This window comes from Tiliqua scincoides, chromosome 1 (genome assembly GCF_035046505.1).
Source record: "Tiliqua scincoides isolate rTilSci1 chromosome 1, rTilSci1.hap2, whole genome shotgun sequence".
NCBI lineage: Eukaryota > Metazoa > Chordata > Lepidosauria > Squamata > Scincidae > Tiliqua > Tiliqua scincoides.
The window spans coordinates 104,867,553-104,895,538 of record NC_089821.1 but is presented as its reverse complement, the minus strand read 5'-3'; the positions used below and the strand labels follow the sequence as shown (position 1 = coordinate 104,895,538).

Below are 27,986 nucleotides of genomic sequence, written 5' to 3'. Positions count from 1 at the left end.
TCCCTCCCTCCAAGCTGGCGAATGTATCGAGCCCTATGGAAAGCGAAACTAAGCCACATGGTTGCGTTTACCTTGGCTCCTGGGCAGGTCAGGCAAAGGGAAATGTGAGGCCACCAGAATGGTCCTGATTTGATACAAATGGAGCTCAACAAATGCTCCAGAAGTCAGCCCCCCTATAAAAAGAATGAAACAGAGGCTTGACAGGATAAGGTGAATTTTTTTTGTTTTAGGCTGCAATCCTATCCACACTTTCCTGGGAGTAAGCCCCACTGACTATAATGGGACTTACTTCTGAGTAGACAGGCATAGGATTGGGCTCTCAGACTTGTAAAGCCAGGTGGGTTCTGATAGTGATATGCTTGAAATATAAGAACTTAAATTGAACTGGGTACTGGGTAGGGGTGAAAATCTTACCGATGCTTTTGGGGGGGGGTGTTATTGCAGGCAGGTTACAGAGAAAATTCACCTGGTGGAACAGTGCTGGCTTTCCCTTATTTATTTATTTTACTTTATTTATAATTATTTATTTTAATTTGCTTTATGATGGGTCCTGGACAGATTGTCATTCTAAAAAGTGGGTCCCAATGCTAAAAGTTCGAGAACTGCTCCAATAGGGTGTTAGTAAGTTGACACGGGGGGGGGGGAGGTGACACCACTAGTGATCAAAATCACTAAAATCACAGTTTGCAAAAATAATACCATCATGTTATATATCAATCAATGTATAATTTCATGTAGAATGCGATGAAATGAACTGCATTGACATACCTTTATTCTATCAATAGGTATAGCCAATAAACCAGTGGGAGCAGGGCGATGGTAGATCATCATGCCCACCACCTGGAGTGTTGCCCCACCCACTGCAGGGGGGTGATGTGCTGGCCTCCCACACCGGGTGATGCGAACCCTAGTGATGCCACTGCCTGACACGGAGGCTTTTTCCTCACCACTGACCTTTTGGTCGGCGGTGAATTGAGTAGCCTCACTGCAGGGCTACTCCCTTTACCCAGGGGAAGGGGATGAAAGTCCCCGTCTCCTGAGGTGCCGCCCACAGCTGCCCTGGGCATGCAAGATGCGGTTGCAGCAGTTTTCTGTGCCACCGCACGCCTGGGCAGCTCAGGATTGGGCTCTTAGGCTGCAATCCTAGGCACACTTACTAGGGAATAAGAGTCATTTGACACAGTGAGGCTTACTTCTGAGTAAACATGCAAAAGCTTATACTGTGAGTTTTATTTTATAAATTTAACACTCATGGATTTTAATTTAACAATGGATTTTAGTTAAAAAATATAAACCATATAAGACTGAAGGCAGCCCATCCATTTTACCAATCGCTATTCCTCCATATAACAATTTGTCTCTTATTTTTTAAAGTAGATTTGAGGTGACTTGTTGAGAGGCAAGGCTTGTCACAAGTTGATTTGTCAAAAATGTTAAGGTACAGCTCAATAACACCCACCTTTTGTACTGCCTAAAAAGCCTGTCAATTTGTTAGAGAAGGAAGGGAGAGTTTCCCATCTCTTCCCATCACTGAGACCATTGCCACAAAACAGCAAGGGGAAATCAGGCCTACTTCTCCAGATCTGGCCCTCAGCCACTGCTCAAACTGAACATGGGCCAGAGAAGGAAGTAAAGAACTCTTTCCACCTTCCTTCCATATAAGATGCAAGATTGGGGAACTAGCTAAGGGATTGTTTTTGCATGCAAGACATGGCACTTTAATTTTTACAAGCACTGAACACACAAATTTCCAAGAGCATCCTTGGAACAATGTGTCTCATCATAACATAAGATTTGTTTACACAAATATATGTCGCATCTTGTATATTACAGCTATAATTTTATGTTAAAAGCCAAAGAATTCAATTAAAATATACTTACTTAATAAAATATTTAATCAAATATTTTATATAAGTTTGGATCCTTAAATATAAAACTACAAACATAAATTAAAGTTATCTCTTTGTAATTTTAACCAGAATACAGCTCCAAAAGTTCTAGTAGGCACATTGTATTCAGACAAAATAACAATCAAGCTAAAAGACAGATCTCCAGGCAAATCCATGGATCACTGTACAAGCCCTTTAGCTTCAACACTTGAATATTAGCAAACTCTTCAAGGGAAAGATTGCTATAAAATTCCTAGTCTGGAAGCCAGTTAGCAATTAGATTTTGTTCCTTCCTTCCTTTATCCTTTTTTTGAAATATATTTATGCTTTCAAAAACTGAAAAACCATTTTACCAAAATGTGCATTTCTACATATTAAGCAAGACATTTCAACACAATCACCTTTCACAATAAGGTAAAAAGGTCAAACACAATACTGTTTATCAATATATGCCATATTTCAAAATCTTCATTTCAGACACTACCACCCTAACAGTAATGGACTGCCACGGGAAGATGGATGATGTACTCCTGGTGATATTCTCAAAGATACTGGCAAAGGAGAACAAATGTAGCACCTCAGTAACAGATGATTACATTAACAGGCATCTGAACTGCTTTGGTGGCATTGATACATGCATCCCTTTCCAATTCTGTTGTACACAAGACAATTATTTTAGCGAACTCCTTACTTCAGTTTTAAGACTGCAATCCAATACATAGGTGCACCCATTTAAATTTCACTGAAGTCAGGGCCAGACTAAACCATAATTAAAAAATAGCCCTAAAATAATGCTTCCTCAAATGGCTATTTGGGACTAAACAACAGCTTGGGGAGGTAGTTCTCTGAATCCTTATCTCCCCATGACCGCTTTTGGGCCCAATCCTATCCAATTTTCCAGCTGCGGTGTAGTCACAATGCAGCCCCAGGGTAAGGAAACAAATGTTCCCATACCTTAAGGAGGCCTCTGTGACTGCTGCCCCACCACAAGATGCAGTGCATGACCCCTTGGCACAGCTGCTGCATCGGCACAAATATTGGATAGGATTGGGCCTTAAATCAAGAGAGAAGTTTCAAGTTTTAAGCTTGTCTCTTAATGACAGATTCATTGTTAACAAGTAGCTTGGCCCTCAGCTGAATTTATTTCCAAGTAAACACGGATAGGATTGAGTTGCATATTTCAAGGGCTCTATTGCCTACTGACAAGGATTATATATACTCTCCTCCAATTGCATCATTCCTTTCAGTTTCCTCACAGTACATTCAAGGTAAGAGACATAGCAGGGGAAGTGGAATCACAGAGTATAATAGAGACTTCAGGTGTTTTTCACATTTCTTCTTTGCTGATGCTGATGTTGCTTTTCACTTTGTGATAGACTGTCATTGAATTATGCTTACTATTTACTAAATAACGAATGAGGGTGGCTGCCATGTTGTGTGGTGATATGCACAAAATCAAATGTTATTCTTGGCAAAAGTTAGCCCCAGCCTCTTGGCCGATTCCATTAACACATGGAAGTAGCTGCCTCTCAATGTATATGACAGGATTAAAATCTACAGAAATGTCTCGTTATTCCCTATAGTAGGCTGCTTTAGTGCTCTTTCAAGTAGCAGCTGAGGTATGAAGATGCAAAGAACCCTTGGGAGGCTGACAAACACTAAAACTAAAGCTACTCTATAGTAGAAACTGCTGCTTAAAAAGGCATAGGGGTTACTATGGTACAAACTTGGCCTTATTTCTATCTATATTTCTAACATAGTTCATGCCATATTTCTATCCTCCATCACTTTCACCTCTTTGCAGGATTAAGGGAAACATCTTTAGTGCTGTAAATGGATGTCCTATTGTTCAGTGGAAAAATAATTGGCAATTGCTCATACATTTTTGCCCTAAAATATTTAGAGGAACTGCTTTTGTATATTACAAAACAGCTCCTATTGCTATTTTCTCTGATAAGATATAGCTGTCTACATGACAACTATATTCGGAAATTACTTTGGCACTTGTTTCAATCATGTATGAGTTCCTTCCTTTTCTCAGGCATACCTCCCTCACATCACCTTCCTTCCTCCAACACTGAATTTGCATGAGGGAAGACAATGAATGAATCAAAGTGGTGTAAACAAAGTGTTATTTTTCTAACATTCATAAAGAAATGGCTCTAGCATGACAAGATTGAGATTCCAGCACCAATTTACTATTATTCATTGGTATTAATTAGAACTATCCTTTAATAAGCAATTCTAAATAGGCCTGTATCTCAGTACCAGATGACCAGACAACAACTGATGCCTCCAGAGGAACAAGATCCTTAGACAACTGGCAAATCATTTTCTGTAACATATAGTCACGTCTCGGCATAACAACATCACTCTTTTTTAAACACATTACAGGACACAGATCATTCCCACCATCACCTATATATAAAATTTGAGAATATTTCATTTTCTGTTTTAAATGGTTTTCTAAGAATTCTTCTAATACTTTCCTCTTGCAGAGATTTATGGGGCACTTTGCACAATTGTGAATATGAAAATTATGTACATTAAGATAGCCGCGATCATCAAAGCTTGCAGGATTTGTAAACACTTCATCAAATATTTGACAGACATCAGTGGCTTTTAAAATCCAATCAATAAATACTGTGTTGGAATCAGATATAATTATGCAGTCAAAATAGCCTTTGTGCTTGCCAATAAAATCTAGAAGATCTTTCATTCCATCAGTGAAAGGGATTGTTGCCATAGTTCTTTGCATTTCCTCTTCTCTTACTCCTCTGTCCCCAAGGTATCTGAAAACCCTGCCCATATATTCTGTCCAGTGCCCTTTTTGGAAGGAGTTTCTTATTTCATCAGGAAGCTTTGAGTCGGGTGCACATCTCACAATCCAGGTATCACTGTTTTCATCTACAATTGTATGGTCAAAATCAAAAACCAGCAGAAACTTCATAGTTGTCAGATAATCATAAGCCTGCAAATGAGAGAAATGTTTTGGTGAAGTGCTCTATTGCTATATAATTATATTATATAGTTTAAATATGGTTTCAGGAAGACAATGTTGCAAGAAAAAAAGGATTATGGCCAAATCTTAACCTTCTCCCTTGTCAGCCTAACTGGCGTTACACCAGCAGAGACTGCTTAACAGTTGTGGCAAAGAAGCCTTCCTGTGTGCCTCCAAGCCCACAGACACCCACCAGAGCAGGTAAGCCTAAGCAGGGAGTTGGAAGGTGGCAGGAAGAGGGTTGACCGGGGCAGGGAAGGATGGAACAGGGGACGGGTTGGGTGAAATGGGGCAGTTACAGAGCAGGAAGGAGATCAGGCCTGGAAGGGGGGGATTTGTGGAGGCAGCACATGCTGAATCCCAAGCCCCTTCCCAGGCCAGATCTGCCTCCATGGGGCAATGAGGACTAACACCAGCAATTGAGCTGGTGCAGGTCTGAGTTGCCCCATAGAGACTGCAGGGACTTCCTCCACAGCAAGGGGACAAATGTCCCCTTACCCTGAAGACATCTCAAGTAGCTGAAAATCCACTGTGGGATACAGTGGTAACCACTGTGGCATCAACACCTTGGGACTTTGTTAGAATTGGGCTGTTACATTCACATATTAGGTTTGTCTACAGAATTTCACCATATTTTTCAAAGTGCAGAGAAACCACAAGATATTAGAATTTGCAATATCCCAAAATATGTAATCCATTTTGGATGTATAAGTATTCACCATACATGGATTCTCCTCCATAATTACAAATTGCTAAATGTTATTCTTGGAAAATGTAAGGAAAGTCTTATTTCATTTTCCTTTAACACTCTTAACATATATTGTGTTCATATGTGGGTCATCAATGCAGGTAAAATCAGAAGGACAGCACACCTGTCATATTCAGGACTGAAGTTAGGATTAAGTAAATTAGGATTCAGTTAAATTTGTAAAGAGGAATATTAGCTATCCTGTTAAAGATAATCAGGTTTTCAGCTCCAGTAACACTTTTTCTGGCTACACAATTTCTATTCAATAAGGATACAGAATAAATCTATAAATTATACTATTCTATTAAGTATACAGAATAAATTTAACTATCCTGAAGGCCCCCCCTAGGCAACCTAACTTTATCCTCTAGCTAGAGTTGTGTTCACCTTCTTGGAAACATTCTGTTTAATCTAAGCTCAACTCATCAATATTAACTTCTGGAATTTGTTTCAGAGCCAGTGTTGGTTCCAATGCAAGTTGCCCATAAGTTAGCTGAAGTTGCTTTTTCTTGCACATTCAAGCTGGCTAAAGAATACATTTATAAATGTGCAGACCACTCTTTTCTCTGCAGGAAACCAGCACACTGGAGAGAAGAGTCGAGACTGAAAATAGTGCATAGAGTATTAACACATTTTATACTACGTATTTCACCAAATGTAATAACAAACACATAATGCAGCAAACTAGAGCCAATCAAGGTTGCATTTTAGACTGTACATCAGGTGAAATTATTATGTGTATTCACATACAGTAACATGAAAGCTACATGTTAAATCTACAGATGTAATGTGCAAAGCAGCTGTTTATGAAAACAAAGATATAAACATAGGATATTTGATTGTGTTTATTAAATTGCCTTGAAAAAGAGAGAAAATCTTTCCAATGTAACAAAAGAATACATTTTTTAAAAGGAAAAGGATCTCACGGCAATGATACTCACTGGTTGATGCTCTGAGGGTTGAAACCGGAATTAACTGGAGGATGCTGGATAAAATGTGAGGAATGTCATGGATTTGTCTCAACATGGATGCCAGGTCCTTTATAACAACTGAATAGAGACATTTATTTATTACATTTTAATCTGGAAAGAATTCAGGGTGGTGCACATGGTTCTTCATCTCGCCCACTTTTATCCTTACAACTCTGTAATTTTAACTACTATGAGAGATAATGACGAATCCAAGTCACCCAGTGAGCTTTGTTGCTGAGTGACGGTTTGAACTTATATCTTCCCAGTTCCATCTGTAACTATGAGTGTGTTTCAGTTATTTTCCATTTTAGACAAAGTAAAATAATTGGACTGAATCCACATTTTATTTAACAACTCTTTGCACAAAAGCAGAGAGAGGAAAAATTAATGTATTCACACAAAGACCACAGCTTGTCCAGAGGAGCACTGAAAGTGACATAGCCAATCTTAAACTCTGAATTGCTTTTGCATTCTCCAGGACACAGGTAAGGTAGAGGGAAAGGCTTAACTTTACTTCAGGTTCCCTACCTGTCAACATAAACTTCATGCAATGCCCTTACTTCTTAAGCCATTTGCAATCTTTAAAGCAGACATCACTTCCAATTTAGAGAAAACACTTCTCTAAGAAACTGAGGGCCCAATCCTATCCAACTTCCAGCCACAATGGAGTCCCAAGTTAAGAGAACAAATGTTCCATCTCACACAGGATGCAGGATGTGCCCTGTTGGCACAGCTGCATCAGTGCTGGAAAGTTGGGCCCTAAGTTGTGCCAGATTTAAGGAAAGTAGGATAGTCATTCACACAGTCCTGGAACGTGCTGGAATCCCTAGCATGTATTCACTGCTGAAACAGAGACGCCTGCGTTGGCTTGGTCATGTCGTGAGAATGGATGATGGCCGGATCCCAAAGGATCTCCTCTATGGAGAACTCGTGCAAGGAAAGCGCCCTACAGGTAGACCACAGCTGTGATACAAGGACATCTGCAAGAGGGATCTGAAGGCCTTAGGGATGGACCTCAACAAGTGGGAAACCCTGGCCTCTGAGCGGCCCGCTTGGAGGCAGGCTGTGCAGCATGGCCTTTCCCAGTTTGAAGAGACACTTTGCCAACAGTCTGAGGCTAAGAGGCAAAGAAGGAAGGCCCATAGCCAGGGAGACAGACCAGGGACAGACTGCACTTGCTCCCGGTGTGGAAGGGATTGTCACTCCCGGATTGGCCTTTTCAGCCACACTAGACGCTGTGCCAGAACCACCTTTCAGAGCGCGATACCATAGTCTTTCGAGACTGAAGGTTGCCAATACCAATACCATTCAGGCAGGAACATCAGAATGCAACTGACCTTGCAACTGAGATCTGCACATTGGCCCCTCACAACAGTAATTGACAGTAATAACATAGAGAGATCCTGTGCAGAAGAATGTGGTCAGTGGACCTTACTGATAGTCCCAAAAGTGTGTGCATAGACAGCAAAGGTAAAAAGACCTTGGTGGTTGCCACTGATGGCCTTCCTGCCTATTTGAGAAACACCATGCCCTGACAGGAGAAGAGTGAGGACAGAGGTACAGGTTGATCATCTCTTATTCGAACTGCCTGGGATGGGAAGGTATCTGGATCTTCAGTTTGTCTGGATTTCAGAATAATTGCATAAATATATTGAGAACTGCTTCCTCTTGCTCTTTTCACCGTTCCCCCTATGGATGTCTGCTGTCCTCTTTGACATTTTTAAACAATGTCTGTATGGGTACCCACCACAGAGCAGAGAACAGAACTTAAAGCCTGTACCTGCACTGTACATGGGAATGAGCACCAAGACCTTCTAGTGTTCCCAAACAGAAAATTAAAAAAAAGTCTTGGACAAAAATGAATGAGATTTGTAATAGTCCAGATTTTGGATGTCAGGAGAAGGGGTAATCTATCTGTATCTGACAGATCAAATACCGGAGCCATGTAAACTGCACTGGGCATTTGTTTTGGCATGAGAAAGGCGGGCTATAAATGTTTCAAATAAATAAACAATCTGCAATTAGCATGGAAGATAGTTACATAGCATGTGTGTGTGAAAGAAAGAGAGAAAAACAAGATCCAATGGGTACAAACTGCAAGAGGAGAGATTCCAATTGGATATGGGGAGGATTTCTGATGGTAAGGGCAGTTTGGCAGTCAAAGAGATTGCCAAGGGAGGTGGTGGATTTTCCTTTACTGGAAATTGTCAAGCAGAGAATCCACAACCCTGCTGGAGATGCTCTTGGTCTAGGAGGATTTCCTGCTATAGATAGGGGGTTGGATTAGATGACCTTGAAGGTCCCTTCCAACTCTATGTTTCTGATTCTACTATGTGTGTGTTTATGTATGTGTAACACACACACACACACACACATACAGGTGTGTGCCGCTTAACAACCATTTGCTTAATGATGGGCCACATATATGACGATGGTCAAAGCACAATGAAGATGCTTTTAATGAGGTAATTGGGTCTCCCATAGCCTGCAGCAGTGTGTCTGTTTACAAAACAGAGAGGCTCTTAAAGCAAAGAAGATGCAGTCTATTTCCAGTGGCCTGTGCAACCAGATACAGTCTGCAGGGACTGTCTGTTTACACAACAAAGGCAAGACATTGGACTTAATGTTCACTTAATGACCCAACTGCATAACAACAGGGATTGGAGAAAGTACCACCTGTTGTTAAGTGGTGCACACCTGTATACAAGTACATGTGTGTATGTATGTGTATATATATACACATATACACACGTGTGTGTGTGTACATGCGTGTGTATCTATACATACGTATCCACAGATATGTATATATGCATGTACACGTGTGTATGTACGTACGTACGCGCGTGTGTGTCCGTCCACCGACTATCCCCGCGCCTGCGAGCGCAGCCCTTGTGCGGAGCGGTCACTGTCACGACGGCCGCGACGGGCGGCGCGGGAGGGAAGCCGGGCGGGTGGCCGTCAGGCCCGGGGAGAGCCCGCTGCCGGCCGCTGCACCCTCGCGGGCTCCGCGGGGCAACCTCAGCCGGCCTGACGGGAGGGCCGAGCGGCCGCTCAGCAGAAATCCCGCGACCGAAGCCCCCGCGAGAAGGAAGGCGGCGCGAGGGACAGGAGGGGGGACGGCTGGGGGGCGCGCGCGGGGCGAGGCGGGGCCGGACCGGCCGCGGTTCGGTCTGACTGACCTGCAGCGACTTCTTGAGGCCGGTCACGTGAGGGCCGAAAGCGCCCTCGCGCCGCCCGCCCGGCCCGCGGAACGTCGCGTGACTTCCGCCTCCCCCGTTGCCCGGCAACGCGGATACACTGCAGGGAGAGAGCGCCCCGCGCCGGGGGCAGCGCTGCCTCTCCTGCCGCCATGGGCGCCGTGGTCCGCCCGCTCGTGCGCTTCGGCAGGCGCAAGGGGCAGAGTCGGCAGGCCACGCGTGAGTCTGTCGCTGCTGCGGAGGCGGGGAGGGCGCGGCCGGGGAGGGAGACAGAAAGCCGCAGAAAGCAGCGCCTGCCTGCGCTTATCCGCTTGGAAGTCGGTTCCCCGACAGTCAGTCAGCGGGGCTTCGTCCCGGGAAAGCGCAGCCACACCCCCTGGGAGGAAGCCCATTGACTCTCGTGGGCCTCTTTCCGAGGAGGCACGCAGAGGAGTGGCGTCCGCGGCTGCAGCCCTCTCCGCCCTCCGCATCAGCCGGAACGGGCCTCCTTCTTAGCAGGCGTGCGCGGGTCTGCGATCCGCCCTCTCCTGGCAACGAGTCCCTTTGGCCGCAACGGGACTGCCCAGCGCTGGATTGGGCTCCGGCTGCCCAGCTGTGGACTGGAACCCAGCTGGGCCCGAACTCCCCTCTCCGTATAGGAAGAAGGCCAGAGGAGAGAGATGGAATGGGGGAGATCGGGTGCCCACAGGCGCAGCCAGCCACCTGTACATTTCCTGGGCAGGGTGACCAGATGTCAGAAGAGGACCGCAAAAGAGGACCAGGCACCCCAAAATGTAGGACACCCAAGAAAAATGGAGGGCACCAGAGGATGAAACACTCAAACACTGTATTGATTTCATGGGGTTAATTTAAACACTATACAGGTCCAGCCTATTTATACACGGATTTGACTCAACACGAATGGCACCTGCAAATGAGAAGGAACATGCTGATCCCTGGAGAAGGGGAAAAATGCATCCCTTTAAAATCAGTTTTAAAAACTGGACAGTCCTTTAACAACGGCCGCATTAATGAGAGAGAGAGAGAGAGAGAGAGAGAGAGAGAGAGAGAGACACACACACACACACACACACACACACACACACACACACACACACACACACGCGGCAGCTGGCTGACAATCCATCAATCCTCCTCTCTCCATCGGACCCCCCCTTCCCCCTGAGCACGTGAAAGAAATGTGATCACTTTGCATTGGTGAAGGGAGGGGCTGAGTGAAGCAGAGGACTGATTGATGGATTGTCTTCTTAATGACTCTTGTGATCTTAATGACTCTTAATGACTCTTGTGATCCTTACATCACAAAGGACAGCAAGGCTGTTTTTCAATCACAGGAGGAAAGAGATTTTGTTTTTCACATTGATTTGCTATAGTGCATTTTGTTGTTTTTTTGCCACCCAGGTGAGTGCTTAGAAGAGAACCCACACAAATAGTGAGGCTCAACCTGTATTATTACATTTAAAACTATATTACATATAAGATAGTACATATAATTTATTAATTACAAGAAGGCTATGCACTGCCTGCGGGGGCCCACTCATAGGGAAAAGGAGGACATTTAAGTTCTTTTCCAAGAAATGAGGCTACAGAAAGAGGACATGTCTTGGAAAAAGGATTTTGTCTCATCACTCTGTTCCTAGGCAAAACTCAAAAGCATAGAACAGCGTTTCTCAACCAGTGGTACTTGAGGTGGTGTCCCATGCTGCTTGCAGCACCCCAAGACGCCCGCCTCCTGGCAGTGAGACCAGCTATGCAACATGACAAACTGTGGTAGAACACTTGACTCAGCAGGCAGAGCTCCAATGTGTTTTCTTGTACTCAAAAAAGCCCTCCCATCCTCCTGAGCTTCCTACCATTGTTTGTTTCATTGCGCCTGGCCTCCCAATCCAGAAGTAACTGGTGAAGATATCAGTTACTTCCAGTCTTACTTCCAATAGATGGGCCATGTGAAGAGGTAGAGCAGGGGACAAACATTGAGAAATGCTGGCATAGAAGACAAACACAGTGGCCCCCTCACACAGTATTTGGCAATAATAATATGACAGCCCCAGAAGTGGGTATGTAGAAATCTGTATAGCTTTTATGTGCTAATGAAGATACAATAGAACTCTTCACCACATTCAGAGGAACTAATGGTGTGTGTGCATTAACACCTATATTCTAAATTTGGTTTCTCTCCCTGACTCTCCTTTCCTTTTTGTGGAGTATTTTATGGTAAGTCTTTTCAGAGGTATATATTCCCAGAGCGAAAGATCACATCTTGAACATAAAGTACTTTATTTCTGCTTGGCTAGTGCCCAACTAGTTCTAGCTCCTTTCTAGGTGTAACGCTCCTTTCTAAGCTCCTTTCTTGTTGCCTGTCCTCAAAGTTGTATCCTCATATGTCAACTTATAAGTAGATTCACATAACCATTAACTCCCAAGAATTGTCATTAACTTAGTTATTATTGTTCAGTAAAGAATTCAAGCATAGATTAAAGCTATTTATGTGTATAACAGCTATTTTCAACCACTGTGCCATAGCGCATTGGTGTACTTCAAATGGTCTGCAGGTGTGCTGTGGGGTTTTGGGGTAGGATATTTTATTAGTAGGGCTATTGGGAGATGTGAGCCCTATGGCTGTGAGATGTGGCACTGCAGTGTCCAAAAACAATGTTGGAATTGTCCAAAAACTGATGGCGTGCCTTGACAATTTTTGTGCCTTGTCAGTGTGCTATGAGATAAAAAGGTTGAAAATTGCTACTACAGTATATAATTTAGTAGGGTTGAACCATGAAGCAGTGGTTTTCCGGCCGCAAGGTAAAAGAATTTTAACTGTGGAATGCTGAACAATTTTCTTTTTCCCATGTAGCAAGTAATGGCTCCAATGAAGATGACATAGAGGGAATATTTCTCCCAGAGGGAGTAGATCTTCGCCAAATAACTATATTTCCCAAGGCAGAATGGGAAAGGATTCAAGATAGCCTCCATGCCAGATCTAGAGAAGCAGCACGGATTCGTGCTGAAAAGAAAGAACGGAAAGACTTGCACTTAAAGTCTCAAGCACTTGTGCAGAATTGGACCAACACGATTGCAGTAAGAGATGTCTATACTTGTGGCTCCTTTTTCAGCTGTCTGAATTTGTACATTTTTTCTCATACTTTTTAGTAAGCAAAAAGATTTGTCAGTCAAATATTTTATTTCCTTTGTTAGCAGAACTGGTGTAGTGCAATGGCTACACAGCATGAGTTGGAAAATTCTAGGTTCAAACTTTATCTCAGTCATGAACTCACTAAGTGACCCTGGGCAAACCACTAACTCTCAACCTCAATCCTCCCCCGTCTGTGATGGGGGAATAATAATACTGCATAGGCCAATAGTTTAAGGCCTCTTGTAATTATTTAGGTTGTTATGTGAAGCTCTATAGCAGGGGTGCCCAAAACCCCCCCGGGGGGCTACTTGCAGCCCTTGGGGACTCCCAATCCAACCCGCAGGGAACCCCCAGTCTGCAATGAGCCTCTGGCCCTCTGGAGACTTGCTGCAGCCTGTGCTGGCCTGAAACAACTGCTCTCAGCATGAGGGCAACTGTTCCACATCTCATGTGAGCTGTGGGATAAGAGCTCCCTTCACTGCTTGCTGTTTCACGTCTGTGATGCAGCAGTAGCAGCAAAGGAAAGGCCGGCCTTGCTTTGTGCAAAGTCTTTTATAGGCCATGAGCTATTGCCAGATCTTCATTCATTCATATGAATGTCTCTGGCCCACCAGAGATTTGCTGGAGCTTGTACTGGTCCAGTGTGACTGCTCTCAGGGCCAACTGTTCAACCTCTCATGCAATCTCAGGCCAAGGGCCCCCTCTGCTGCTTTCTATTTCACACGTTTTCTAGGCCTTGAGCTATCACGAGACCTTCATTCATTCATATAAGTGCCATCTCTAATATATTCATTTATGTAAATTTATTCAAATTTGAAATGTAAATTAATTCTTTTTTCCCCCAATCCCTGACACAGTGTCAGAGTGATGATGTGGCCCTCCTGTCAAAATCTTTGGACTCCCCTACTCTATAGAAATGCTGAGTCCTTGTACTGTAATAGTAAAATGCAGCAGCATGATCAACATTGGCCTCATATTTGCAACACTGGTATCTTGTTTAGTGATATAATGCTGAGCACATGTGCACTGATGCAGCAAATCATGTGTAAAAAGAGGGTTACATGAACTTTGGTCCAGTTGACCTTTATACATTTAGTGCGCAATCCTAACGCAGGGGTGTTCAATAGGTAGATCGCAATCTACCAGTAGATCGCGAGGCAAAATGAGTAGATCGCGGAGCCCTGTCTCTCCAAACTGTTAATATGTCAGTTTCGTCTAGTGACTAGACAAAACTGACATATTTAGCTGACACTAAACTGACACTGAAACTGACACTTTAGCTGCTCTTCAGGCATGCAGCAACAAAACTGACGAAACTGACTAGACTCCAGCAGGGGCTCCATACATTAAAGGGGGTGTCTGTCAGACGCTTCCTTCCCCCCTGGTAGATCTCCGGGCCTTGCTGGATTTCAAAGTAGCTCTCGAGCCAAAAAAGTGTGAGCACCCCTGTCCTAACGCCTTATGTCAGTGCTTTCCAGCACTGACATAAGGGCAATGCAGCTCTGAGGTAAGGGAACAAATATTCCCTGACTTTGAGGAGGCCTCCATGAGTGACACCCAACTGCAGGATGAAGTATATGACTCATTGGCACAGCTATGCCAGTGCTGGAAAGCACTGACATAAGGGGGTTAGGATTGCACCCTTAGATTTATTATACATCTTTAAGACTCCAAGCTTTTCCACTCAGATAATTGAGGTTAGATTCAAATATTGTTGCTTATGTTGCATCAGAATCCAAAATGTGCAAATGGCCTTTTATAGTACATAAACGACTTTTGATTATTACAGATCCGTTCTCAGATCGCTTGATAATGTAGAACATTGCGGATAATCAAATCCGTGATTTTCCATCCCTTTCTCCCTGCAAAGGGGACCAGAGCTGAGCTCTCCCCTCTGGAGAGCTTTCTGAAACCTGCAGAGACAGCATGTGTCTGCTTGCTGCCTGTGCGTGCTTCAGAATGTCCTGGAGAGGTGAAAAATACCAGTTTCCCTCGGGAAACCGGAAGTGACATTTTTCATGATATAAGGCATTTCAGGCCCGGGGAAGCCCTCCAGGGTTTCAGACTGCCTTATATTGTGAAAAAGTCACTTCCCTTGGGAAACCAGAAGTGACATTTTTTTGCCTCCCCAGGCCATTTTGAAGCCCAGAGGCAGCCAATGGATCTGCACTGCCTCTGCGGGCTTCTGAAAGCTCTTCAGAGGGGACCAGAGCTGAGCTCAGCACCATCTGAGCCCTTCAGAGGGCTCTGAGCTGAGCTCAGGTCCCCTTCAAAGGGCTCAGGTGGTGCTGGCTCAATGCAGGTCTGGGTGACCTGCACTGAGCCAGATCCATGAATAAAAATCTGCAGATAAACATGCTTCACCTGTACTTGTGTAGACCAGTGGTTCCTAAACTTTTTAGAACAAAGACCCACTTTTTAAAATGGTAGTCTATCAGGACCTATCCAGGTTTACCAGACTAAAAAAAAAGATCTAGAAAGAAATATTTTATTTATTTATAAGTAATATTAACTAAAAAAAAAGACCCTGAAATATTTATCTTCCTAAATTTACACATGCTTGCAAACAGCAGCAGCTGAGCTCTTTGCAGGGTAATTAGCAGCTACAGTATCTGATTTTTGAATAGCTTCAGGGCTTGAGGCAATTAGTTATCTGATCTTTCCATCACCCTTTGGTGACCCACCAAAAATCAGGTTGCAAAGCCTGGGGCATGTGGTGGGCCACTGTGATACAGGAAGCTGGACTAGATGGGCCTATGGCCTGATCCAGCGGGGCTGTTCTTATGTCACTTCCCTTGGGAAACCGGAAGTGACATTTTTTTGCCTTTCCAGGCCATTTTGAAGCCAGAGGCAGCCAATAGGTCTGCACTGCCTCTGCAGGCTTCAGAAAGCTCTTCAGAGGGGACCAGAGCTGAGCTCAGCACCATCTGAGTCCTTCAGAGGGGACCAGAACTGAGCTCAGTGGGTCCCAACCCACAGTGTGGGAACCACTGCGGTAGACCAAATGTCAAGGGAGAAAGAACAATTCAAGAATGTTAGTCAAAAGCAGAAGACACTGTGTCTTTTTTGTGTTGTCTCCCTCTCTTCCTAGTATTGTTTATGCAGTCCTATGCACCCTTACCCAGGAATTATCCTTATTGAACACATTGGGACTTAATTCTGAGTAAGCATGTATAGGATTGACATGCTGTATGTCAATGTAGTTTTAGTAGTTTGCCACTGTGGAGGCTAATTCAGATGATCTTAAAAAGGAGGTTGCAACAGAAGCAAACAAAGTGTTTTAGTATATAATACTGTGAGTATAATAAGCAAAATAAATGTAATGATTGTGTTTTTACATTTTTCTAAAAACTTTTACATGACTTTTTAAAGATGCCACTTGTTACCCAGTTTCCTTCCAATAGTATTTCGAATGAGATTTCTTTGCATTGCAGGGTATGGCACAGGAAAAACTGAAAGCCCAAAAAATGCGCCAACAGAAAGATGAGGAAGAAAAGAGACGGGAGGACCTGGAAGAAGCAAAGTACCAAGCACAGAAACGAAAAGAGGCCATAGAACAAGCCAAAACCTATCAATATTATCAAAATGAAAGAGTGAAAGGATTTCACGTAATGCAAATGATACTTTTAAACTTTAATGTTTGGACATGTTTAAGCATAGAAGGCTATTAAATGCTCCAGTTTTGTTTTGCAGAGAGCCCTCTTACTTACTCATGTTTTAAAAGAACGAGATGCCCAGATTGAATTTAAAAAGAAAAACCAAAATCTGTACAAGAACAGGGATGATGAAATAGAATGTGAACGTCTGCAAATGGTACTAAAAGAGGAGGAAAAAGCGAAGGAGCATCATAAGAAGCGAATGCAGCTTAACAATGATCAACTGGAACAGTAATTATCATCAGACTAGCTCTTTAAAAACAATTATTTAACATATTTTTATGCTGCCAATCAGTTTAACAAAACTTCCAAGGTATTTACAATAATCATTCAGACAATAGCAAGTTAAACTAAGAAATACATTACACAGCAGAAGACTTTTTTTCAATCATAAAAAGGATATCAAGGCCTGTTCCTCCCACCCCCAGAAACCTGCCCAGTTTTGTTGCTACAGGCAAGTGAGCACAGTGTGCATGCTTGCCCCCTAATGAATGAGATGAGAGCTCTTCTAGTTTACCTGGAGCTCAGCATTCAGTCTCCCTTCTCTGAAGTGCTCCTGTTCATTCAAAATGGGAGCAGTATGGAGGAAGGGGGTTATGATCCAAGAGCAGCTCCAGGCAAGTGAGTGGAAGGGAGAACAGCTTCTAGATTGCCACCATCTTCTCACTCAGTGCTTTGTAACTTAGCAGAGTGGGCTGGAAGAGGTGACCTGCAACCATGGCAGCTCTCCCTCTCCTCTCTTTCTCCAGCTGGTAGGAGAAGGAGGCTGCTTGCTCTCAGCAAGCCAGAAGAGGATTGGAGCACTGACCAGAGTGGCAGGCTGGAGAGGGTGCCAGAGAGACAGGCTGGGAGCTCATCAGTACATCACCCCCTTCCACTTTGCCACTTAATGCGATAGTTTTATGGACAGGCTTTTGCCTACACAGTACATTCGCTGTGCCTGTTTCTGACCCAGACAGACCTTGTGACGGTTACCATTCCTTAATAACTCTTTTGCTGCAGTGTGATGTACGCGGAGCTGCCTGTTAAAACTCTCCAGAAGCTTCGGCTGGTGCAAACTGCAGCTGTTTGGGTACTAATGGGTATCCTACTTATGCAACCATGTAACAGTGTTATTGATGCAACAGCAATTGCTACCAGTGAGCATCCAGGCCTGCTGATCTTTTGGTGGCTGGTTAAGACCAGTTGTTCCCTCTAATGTGCAGTGGTGCAGCTGCATACCTACCTGCTGAGCTATGCACAGTGCGGAGCTCGGCCATGATACGATGTCATCATCACCTAACAGCCAACGGCAGTGTTGCAATGAGTCATGATGTTGTACAGCTAGCAAAGGAGTTTGGACGTGAATGCGGATTTCTTAGGGGTTGTCAGATTTTCAACTTTAGGGATCCTGGACCTTTAACAATTGTCTGTGAGATGACAGGCTGCACCTTTTGAAATTCCCTGTTCTATAAGGTCCAGGATCCTTAAAGTTGAAAGTTTGCCACCCCTATCTTAGAGGGAATGCTGGTTAAGACCTTTGTCTTTTGGCCCTTGTTTGACTTGTTCTGATGCTGTCTTGTTTTGACATATTTGATACACTGTTGCTTCCCTATTTTTTGGATTTTAAAAAATCTTTGCTGTTTGATGTTCTTCACCTTTTAAAGAAGATGTTCTAACATTCAATGTTTTGTTTCTTTTGTAAGCTGCCTGAATGTTAAGAGAAAGTAGTGTGAGGCAAAAAGAACAGTGAGGCATACACGTAGCATAAATATTCAGAATTTCTGTTATTGTTCCATATTCTGAATGGACTTCTTTTCCACATTCCTGTCAAAAAGAACCCTGCTCCAATGGCCAGTTGCTTGAGGGATAACAGAAGCAAATGGAGGGGCACTTTGTCTTTTGTGACTTCCCAGAAGAACAAAGGATGGGGGTGGTTTAATAAAATATTTCATTGTGTCACAAAACCAGCTTGAAATAATTAAAAGGTGGGGAAAAGTCTTTAATAAATAAATAATGTCAATATGTATGACTAGCAAAGCATAATGATCTATTCCAGTCTTCCTGGGCACTGATTTTGGTGTATGAATTTTGATCCACTCCCTGTCTTCAGTTCAAAACTTCTGCTAATTGCAGAAAGCGTTTCCACATTGCAAATGTATAGTAATTTACCTTTGTTGTTTATTTTAGGATAGCAGAACATAAACATTTAGCAGAACTGGCCAAGCTAGAAGACATAAGAGAAGGGAGAGAGATTCAGGAATTGACCAGGTTACATCATTTGGAAATCCAGGAAAGAGAGCGAAAGCTCCATGAGGAGAAGCTCGAGCGTAAACAGGCCCATCAGGTATGTAGCAGGCAAACACTTAAAATTTAGGATCTAAAAATTGCTTTTCAATCCTTCCAAAATGTCTAGCTAGCACAATCCTATGTATGTCTTAAGTCCCTTTGAGTTCAATGGGACCTAGTTTCAGAGATTTAAACTTGAACAGTCTCCATTTCTTTTCTGCTCCTCAAAGAAATGAAGGACCAATGCAAGTATATAGGCTACCCTGGAATCCCTCCCCTCGCACGCCCATTAACGTTCTTTAAAGGCTTACTGGGAGTGTTCTTATTTTAAACAGGTCACTCTAAGCACTCCCACTTATAATACGAAGAGAACAGGCTGCTGGCAGTCTGCTCTTGTCTCCTTATAAGCTGGAATGTTTCTAGGGACCTGTTTGAAGCAAGAAACACTTAGTGTCCCTGTTGATACAGGTGTCCCCCATATCTGTGGTTTCCATATGCACTTGGGGTCCCTGGAACGGATCCCCTGCGGATATGGAGGCACGCCTGTATTGTCTTGCTTCTGTGCAGGTAAATGTAGGTGTGGAATGAGATGGTGCAGCATTGGTCAGGGTCTTTAACTCTGCCTCCAATATCCTGAAAACTGTAGTGAGCCAAAGAGTGCATATGCAAGGAAGATCTCTGGTAGCAGAGAGCAGCACACAAGTCTAGTCCTTGTCCATCCAGGACTCAAAGTTCACCACTTGCTTCCCTTCTGCCTGCAAAAGCCTTTATGGACAAGTTTGGGACTGAAGGCATGGCAAGCTTGCTCTCCACCACCTGATGTCCTTTAGTTCCAAATCTATCATGGTGCCTAAGATTAAAGGAATGAACAAGACGTGGAGCATTCATTCCTGGAGCCCAAGAAGAGCCTATCTTCTCATACAGTGGGTGAGAAAGTTGTTTGGGAACTGGAGAGTGAGCACAAAATAAATACATCTCCATTAACTCTCTACTGTATTCCTCTTCATCAGTTCCTCACCAGTCCCAATTTGTGTCAACTATTATTTGTTGTGCTTTTGACCCTGTCTGTACAAATGCACCAAAAGCTTAGAATTCTTGTTTTGGCATCCACATTCACAGAATTCACATTTTGGCAAAATGTTTTTTTCTTTGCTTTTTAAAGGAACATGTTGCTGACCAGATCATTCTTAAGGCTATAGAAAAGCAAAAACAAGAAGAAGAGGATGATAAGATTAGAAGACATTTTAAAGCAAAGCAAGCTATGGCTAAGCTGAGAAAAGCAAAAGAAGAGGAAATTGTCAGGTGGGCATAATGTTTGAGTGAGAAATTAAACATAGGGCTGAAATCAGATGTGGCTTGCTCTTTGAGCAATTGTGACACATCAGGGATTCTTGTGTCCGAGAATCCTGGTGCACCGTCTTCTTCCCTCAGAATGGCCACTGATATCAATGCTGAATGGGGTTCTCCACTTTGGTAGGCATGGTGGCAGTTGTAACCACTGTGATGGCTTAATCACAGCCATCCCAATGGCCATTGTGATTAATCACAGCTTAATCACAATGGCTCCCTCTCTTGAGACTTTTTGGGGAGGCCTGAAGACCCTTCTGTTTAAACAAGCCTTCTGAGTTCTTGGTCTCTTTAACATCTTTTTAACATCTTTTAATATTTTTTACAGGCCTGATTCTTTTATGATTTGTTGCTGCTCTATGCTCTTTTTACCTGGCTATTTTTTTATCTGACTGCTGTTTTTATGATATGTGTCAATATGGTTTTATCTGTTTTAAATTATGTTTTTAATCTGTTGTAAGCCGCCTTGAGTCCCTTCGGGGAGAAAGGTGGGGTAAAAATAAAGTTGTTTATTATTATTATTATTATTATTATTAATCAAGGCACACTTTAGACCTATTCATAGCATGCAATTGGGGGATCATTGCACTAATTATTGAATTGTTGCAGGATAATGGAGGAACATAGAGAGCAAATTTCTAACCGCTTTCTTGCGCAAATGAAGAAGCAAGGTCTAGATGAAGATGAGCGTATTGCTAGAGAAATTGCAGAGACAGAAGAGGAGGAAGCACAAGAACGCAAAGCAAAAGAAGAAAAGAACAAAGCTGATTTGCAATCCATCAAAGAATACAGAATGAGTGTGGTAAGAAAAATAAATGCACTGTTGCACCTTCTGTTGTTTTACCATTTGTCACCATCTGATGATTTCAGTTACAGCAAAGAAACTTTATGATCCTAAGCAGCTTGCATGAAAACAAGTGCCACTAAAAATAGTGACACTTGGTTCTAAATATTTTTATTTGAAAGTCAGACATCTGAGACATTAGAACCGTATATGTATACCCTTATGGAAAACAGTAAAGTAACACAGTTGTTATGTTTTGAATTTCAATAACTCATAGGATATGATTTGGATTATGTTGTTCTAGATAAAAATGAAAGAAGATAAAGAACAACAGGAGAGACTGGAAGCTAAAGAGAAGCTTCGTGAACTAATGGAAGCTGACCGGGTCTACCAGGAATTGGAGAAAGATAAGAAACATAGAAATCATTGTGCAAACTTAAAGTTGCAAGAAGCTCATGTCGTTCAAATAGTAAGTAAGGCATTAATAGGTTTACAAGATATACTAAGGGAAAGGAACCTGACCTATATTGTGCCAGGAAGGCAGTCTGCAACTGAGAAAACCCTCTCCTCTATTTGCAAACAGATGTCATCTTTATCTTCAGATATGGTAAACATTTTAGAGAAAGAATGTGGTACCCAGTCAGAAAACATTGACAGCCCAATCCTAACCAATTTTCCAACACTGATCTTGCTGCAATGCAGCCTTGTGGTAAGGGAACCAACATTACCTTGAGGAGGCCTCCCCACCACAGAACGCATTGCCCATCCACATTCTGATTTTATATGGCATATTGATACTTTGAGCCTCCATGTAATGCCCATAGTCTCATGCAAGAAAGACATTAATGAGTCCACTCTTCCACCAAATGTAAGGTCATCGGAAGTGGGCCATATATAAAACTCATTTCATGCAGTGGACCAAACAGAAAGCGAGGTCATGAAGCAGATGGCCACTAACAAGTACTTTGTTCGCACACAGGAAATTATCTGTAAATGATAGAAAATATGCAAATCTTGATCATATTTTCAAGAATTAGGGACAGCTCAATTATCACTTGGGCTGCTTTTTCAGCAGCAGTTTCTGCAGAGCCATCACTTCACAGCTCAAGAGAGGTGCTCTGAAAAACGTGGCCCGTGTGATAATTGGGCTCTCCTAGCACCTTGGCAGTGTCTCCCTCTCTCACCCCTACTGGTCTGTCCCTTCTCCTGTTGCATTCCTTGCCTTCTGAGGCCCTTCTTCTGTCTCTCCATCCCAGAGCCTCATAAAGAGCTTCTGCAGGCCTTATGTTCAAAACTCCTGTGTTGTAGTGTGAGTATTTAGGAAATACCATATGTTAAAGTAGACAATACTGAAGATTTTTCACCAAAAGTGCAGTTCTCTCAAATAAACGCCAGACAATTTACATACAATTTTTTTTTTTTTTTTACACATTGAGCCATGGGCATTGTTAATAATGGTAGTACCTTGCACTCTTTTTGGCAAGGATTAGCAAATAATTCAACTTTGAACATTCTTGATGATTCAAATAACTGGTCAATTTCATGCTGAAATTAGTGATTTGCCATGCCTAAATCCAGAACGTAAGTTTGGTTTTGTGCAATTAGTCCAGAAATGCAAGATGGGTAGTAAAAATTTAGCAAACACTATTGTTCAGACCATCTCACATTCCACTTGTTTGTTCAGGAATATTGCTGATCATGCAATGGGTCCAGTCTCTCAGGATCCAATCCCATCCAACTTTCCAGGGCCAATGCAGGAAACAAATGCTCACTAACCTCAAAGAAGCAGCCATAACTGCCCCTTCACCACAGGATGCAGCACACATCCCATTGGCATGACTGCATTAGCACTAGAAAGTTGGATAGGATTGGGCCCTAAGCTATTAAAAATAAAGGCACATGTGATCTGATCAGAACAGAGACTGCACTTATGGTATACTATATTTCTCCCATGTATATCTTTTTTAATAAGCTTTGGCTGGACAGAAAACCAGAATTTCCATAACTTTTTAAATATACTTAATGTTTTTTTCCCCCTCAATGCAGGCTGAAAAAATTGGAAGAGCAGAGCGGGAGAAGCAAGAGGAGGCAGAATATGTTAAACAAAAAGAACTTATTGCACTGTGCAAGGAGCAAGAGTTTCAGGCATACGCAAAGAAAATCATTGATGAGGAATCCAAGACAGCTCGGAATCTTTACCCTCTTTTCAAAGCAGCAAAGGAAGGGGGTGGTCCAGTTTACAGAGAAAGAGAGGATGATACGTCTGCTACTAAACTACCTTATACTGGTGATACAGCTCAAGAAATGAAACTGTTAAATGAATACAGATATGATAAAACTAAGGCACGACTAGGTTTTACATGGTAAAAAGTCCTGTTCAAATGCTAAAATAAAGTATGATGCATTTGGAAGTGACCCAAATTGTAAAAGTAGTAGTAGAAAAACAGCAAATTAAAAATATTTCTGTCACGTTTGAAACTATCTAAATTTTTTTGCAAAACTTAGAAAAATCAATAGTACAAGTTCTATTAAATGTGCAATATTTACAAGCAGGATAAAGCTTTGTTTTACTTACAACACATAAAGTCTGAAGAGCAGAAACAAGCTACCAAACAAGCCATTTGTAATTTACAATTTAGCTCTAATTTAGCAACTTTTGCAAGTTACTAGCACTTGTATGAATACCAGGAATAATCTACAGTTTGTGGAGATACTTCATCCTGTTCACTTTAAGATGGAGCTATTATGAATCAATTAGCCATTTAGTTCTAAACATGGGATTTCCATTCATCTATTTTCCTTTGGCATAGAAAGAATGAAGACATATGCAAGGAAGGGGTGCGATGGTGGTGGGGAGGTAGTGCTTAACCCTTCCCATGCCCGACACTTTCTCTACTTGACTGAAAAATCTTATCTAGGGAAAGGCTGAGACAAAAATGAGGATCAGGAGAGTCTGCACAGGAAAGCGAACAAGCAAGGGGAGATTTAAGTACAGTGAGTCCTCTTTATCCCTGGATTCAGAACCCATGGATTTGACCCATTGTGTGTTCTGAACCTGCATGAGGACCGATAGACGACCTGCCAGATGCAAACAGAGGTCTTCTGAGGCACAACTTCCCTGCAACTCAGAATGCCTGCCAGAGCCTTCTTTCATGAAAACCAGACATGTCTGGTAGAAGACTCCAGCAGACATTTTGAGCTGTAGGGAAACAGCACGTTATCTCCCTGTGCGTCAAAGAAGTCAGACTGCAGATTTCATTATCTCGGGTTTTCTGCATCTGTAGGGGTTCTGGGAACAGAACCCTCACTGAGGCTGAGGACCAACCTGTACCTCGTCTTACCTCTGCAGCTTTTCTTCTGCAAGTGCCTCCTTCAGCTTTGCAAGTCAAAGCAAACAGGATGGGGAATCCCCATAGTTGCCACCAAACTTCTGGTTCCAGCCTAAAGATGAAAAGCAAACAGCAGAAAGTTCTTCATTGAAAACAGGTGGTGGGAGATGTCTTTTACCCATAGTATCACTATGAACTGGACTGCATACCTTCTCTATACAGTTTTTCTGTACAGGACCTGTAGCCCTGTAATAGCTTACTCCTAATGGGCTGCCCACCACTGGGAGCATTTGTTCTGCTGGCACCAGCCGTTGCAAAGCAGCTGTAAAGCATGCTCCAGCAAAATGTGCTGCCAGAGTGCCGGCAAGAAGGCCAGAGCCTTCTCATGAGTGCCAGCAGATCAAGAGACCTGCTGGAGCAGGTAAGCCTGCACAGAGGAGGTTGGGGCTGAGTGGAACAGGGTGATGATGGTGGCAAATCAGGCCTGAAAGGGTGATGAGATTAGTGGCAGCAATGCATGCCAAATCCCAATCCCCTTCCTGGGCTTGATCCACATTCCCAGGTCATCATGGACTTGTGCCAGCAAAGGTCCAAGCTGAGCCATAGCCGCTTCAGAGGCCCCAAGAGAGACCTTCAGCAGCCAAAACTCCCCTGTAGGATGCAGGGCAAGCTACACCAGCACTGCTGCATGGGGAGTTAAATAGAATTGGGCCATATGTCTTCTAAATAAGAGGAACATCAATTGCCTTAGCTTTTAAGCATTATTTTTCCATTAATTTAGTTTAACTAAAACTTCAATCAATACAGGTGGCCTCTGTGGACAAAGGGGGAGATAGTTTGACTTATAATTCAGTAAAGAAGTTTATCGCAACACTATTTATTACAGGTATATAACATTTCATTATGGTAACACTGCAGTCAAAATGGCTTTAAAGTAATAAACCAGTTCAAAAGTTTTCAGTTTTGTGGAAGAGATCCTTGTTGAAAAGACACTGATTTCAACTCAATGCAGTCAGCTTGAGGGCACAATCCTAACCCTTTATGCCAGTGTTTTCCAGCACTAGCATAGTGGTGCCAATGGGACATGTGCTGCATCCTGCAGTTGGGTGTCACTCATGGAGACCTCTTCAGAGTCAGGGAATGTTTGTTCCCTTATCTCAGAGCTGCATTACCCTTATGTCAGTGCTGGAAAGCACTGACCTAAGGGGTTAGGATTGCGCCCTTAGTTGCCTAAATGGACACCCATAATTAATCTGAAAAAATTTCTGCCCCTTAGAGGCAAATCACCACTATTCCAACTGTTTGCTCTTTGGGGCAATTTAGTCAGGGCAATCAATGAAGAACAAGGGCTGTTTTGGTGGCTTTCTATAGCTGAATCTCAATTTTTTAAAAAACTGACAAGGGCCGTATCATGCTTTGAATGATATTTGCCTGATGGGGTGTGGTACAGAAAAATCACATGACCTCGTCCCTTTGGGAAGTGAGTAGAAGTTAGCACTATCAGCACCTGAAAGGCTAGTTGAACTGCACATGTTCTTGGAAGGCCTGTGCCCACCACACATAAATGCACCAAATGTCTGAACATCAAGAACATCAAGAAACTTGAGACATAACAAAATATGACAATAGCATTTAATTTCTCAAAATATTTTTAATATACAAGTTGCATTTTTCAGATCAAGCACTCATTTTCAGGTGTTCTGTTCCAGCGGAGAATTACAAACTACAAAAATGTCCAAAATAATAAGCTTCCAACACTCTGCAGGCAATACCTAGAGAGCGATACGTTATCCAGAAAACGCAGGTGTTTCCACAGATCAGTGACCATAAGACCTCTAAGAAGGCTATCAGTCACCACCATGCTGACCAGGTGCAACTTGTAATGGTTCAGATATTGTAAGTTAGTAACTTAAAAAAAATACATTTAAAGGGAATACACTGAAATTAACACGAATTTAATTTTCTATACAACTTTACAGAGATATATGCAAAAAAGGGGCTACAGATGCTAGCTGAAATTCATTGCTAGTTCTTCTACAGTCATGCTCTGCATGTTGGAAACTTTAAACAAAGTGATTTTATCAACTATTGCATTATATTAGTGCAAAATTTTAGGGTGGTATGGTCTGCATCTTGAGAACTTTCATGAACAGAGACATTTTATACTTTTAAGATACAGACACACACACTGATGGGCAATCTAAAGAGCTGCAACCTCTCTCTCTTGATGGACAGCTCTTACTTGTTTTTTAGAGGGGGTTTGGTTTGTTTTAGTGTGAAGACAAGCTATAGCAACTTAGTTAACAGCTGTTACAAGGCTGTTTGGACTGAATACTTCCAAAGGAATAATAGCTGAACAGACAAACTGGACATACCTTTACTTTGCTTCAGCTAAAGACAGGAATGGTTATTTTGTATCACATACAATGAAGCTTACTTTGTTTTCACTAGATTTTTTAATTCAAAATAAAACCACCATCAGATACTCACTGTTTCCCCAATACATCATGCTAGCAATCCTTCAAGATACTGACACAACACATGGAAATCACAAAACAAAGGCTAATTGGCCACACAGTGCCTGAACTTTAAATGACTTTTAGAACTATAATATGTTTTGCAAAATGCAGTTAAATTTTCAGTTAAAAAAATTTAGGGCCCAATCAACTTTTCAGTGGCAATGCAGCTGCAATGCATCCCTGAGGTAAGGGAATAAACTTTCCCTTATCTTGAGGAGGACCCTGCCTCCCGTCCCAATGCAGGATACAGTATACATAGCTGCACCAGCCCTGGAAAGCTGGATAGGATTGGGCCCTAAGTAACTTACAGTGCAAGCCTATACATATGTACTCCGAAGTCCCACTGTATCCATTGGGACTTACTCCCAGGAGACTAAGTACAGAATTGCAGCCCTAGATAACTGATGGCAACAAAATATTGCATTGAATCTAACCAACAATAGCACTTCAAGAGAATGAAACAATAGCCCTGTGAGCTGTTCAGTCCATGCATTCACAGGGAGGATAAGGACCAAGGACTCACCTTACTACACCTGGTTTTTGCATGTTGTACCACATGGAGGCCCTATACCAATAAACATATGGCCAGGGTGATTTGTACATCTCAGTTCTGCAATGTACAAGTTTTGAGATGTGCAGTGAGCTCTATGAGCATAGGTTATGGAAATGTCCAACATGCAATTGTAAGACTGGGTTCAGATCACACCAGTACAATCCTGAATGCCACCATGGAGACAAATTGAGTAGAGTATCTGCACACACATACAAAAGTGTGTGCCATCATCACAGTGGCTTTAGGAATTATTTATAAAAAATAGTCAGTACATATTTTTGCTTACAGCTTCCGAAAAAAACCAACTAATGAATAGCTGCACAAAAATAGAACAAATCATTGACTCTTGAAATCCCAGGTTTTTGGATTTTTTTGTAAACTAAGTTATGGGATTATCTAGAAAGGTATAGATTTGATGATGACTTAAGATCTACAGTATTTAGGAAGTTGTCTCCCCATGAACATATGGGGGAGTTCCTTGGAGCATGCTGATAATGCACATGCACCTGGTTTGTCTCTGCAGACAAACACTGATCATTGGGGAGTGCAGGGCTAAACACATGTCATTGATGTATTCCCAATATGTCCCCACAT

At 42.5% G+C, this 27,986-nt stretch overlaps 2 protein-coding genes across 5 annotated transcripts; one reads left to right on the top strand and one right to left on the bottom strand.

The window, feature by feature from the left end:
- Positions 1 to 1,924: 1,924 nt before the first annotated feature.
- PHOSPHO2 (phosphatase, orphan 2) lies at positions 1,925 to 9,798 on the bottom strand. Of its 3 annotated transcripts, none has more exons than XM_066612178.1 (3): positions 9,445 to 9,798; positions 6,580 to 6,687; positions 1,925 to 4,860 (listed from the first exon to the last, which is right to left on the bottom strand). In XM_066612178.1, the coding sequence occupies exon 3, from the start codon at positions 4,837 to 4,839 to the stop codon at positions 4,114 to 4,116; it is 726 nt and encodes a 241-aa protein (XP_066468275.1). In that variant the 5' UTR covers positions 4,840 to 4,860; positions 6,580 to 6,687; positions 9,445 to 9,798; the 3' UTR covers positions 1,925 to 4,113. The 3 variants fall into 3 exon arrangements, with proteins under 3 accessions (XP_066468275.1, XP_066468277.1, XP_066468276.1); XM_066612180.1 differs by having other exon boundaries at positions 9,449 to 9,798; XM_066612179.1 differs by lacking the exon at positions 9,445 to 9,798 and having other exon boundaries at positions 6,580 to 7,015.
- CFAP210 (cilia and flagella associated protein 210) lies at positions 9,753 to 23,535 on the top strand. Of its 2 annotated transcripts, none has more exons than XM_066612176.1 (9): positions 9,753 to 10,025; positions 12,658 to 12,881; positions 16,371 to 16,544; positions 16,630 to 16,823; positions 18,762 to 18,918; positions 20,023 to 20,162; positions 20,817 to 21,009; positions 21,296 to 21,460; positions 23,038 to 23,535. In XM_066612176.1, exons 1-9 carry the CDS (start codon positions 9,959 to 9,961, stop codon positions 23,356 to 23,358), a joined length of 1,635 nt encoding a protein of 544 aa, XP_066468273.1. In that variant the 5' UTR covers positions 9,753 to 9,958; the 3' UTR covers positions 23,359 to 23,535. The 2 variants fall into 2 exon arrangements, with proteins under 2 accessions (XP_066468273.1, XP_066468272.1); XM_066612175.1 differs by lacking the exon at positions 9,753 to 10,025 and adding an exon at positions 10,420 to 10,579.
- Positions 23,536 to 27,986: the final 4,451 nt, after the last annotated feature.

Excerpts from the sequence above, each read along its gene's own strand:
- PHOSPHO2 (XM_066612178.1), bottom strand. The coding sequence starts at position 4,839 with ATGAAGTTTCTGCTGGTTTTTGATTTTGACCATACAATTGTAGATGAA.
- CFAP210 (XM_066612175.1), top strand. The coding sequence starts at position 10,471 with ATGGGGGAGATCGGGTGCCCACAGGCGCAGCCAGCCACCTGTACATTT. Across the intron at positions 16,824-18,761 it reads AACAATGATCAACTGGAACA|GATAGCAGAACATAAACATT; the intron begins GTAATTATCATC and ends TGTTTATTTTAG. Across the intron at positions 20,163-20,816 it reads AAAGAAGAGGAAATTGTCAG|GATAATGGAGGAACATAGAG; the intron begins GTGGGCATAATG and ends GAATTGTTGCAG.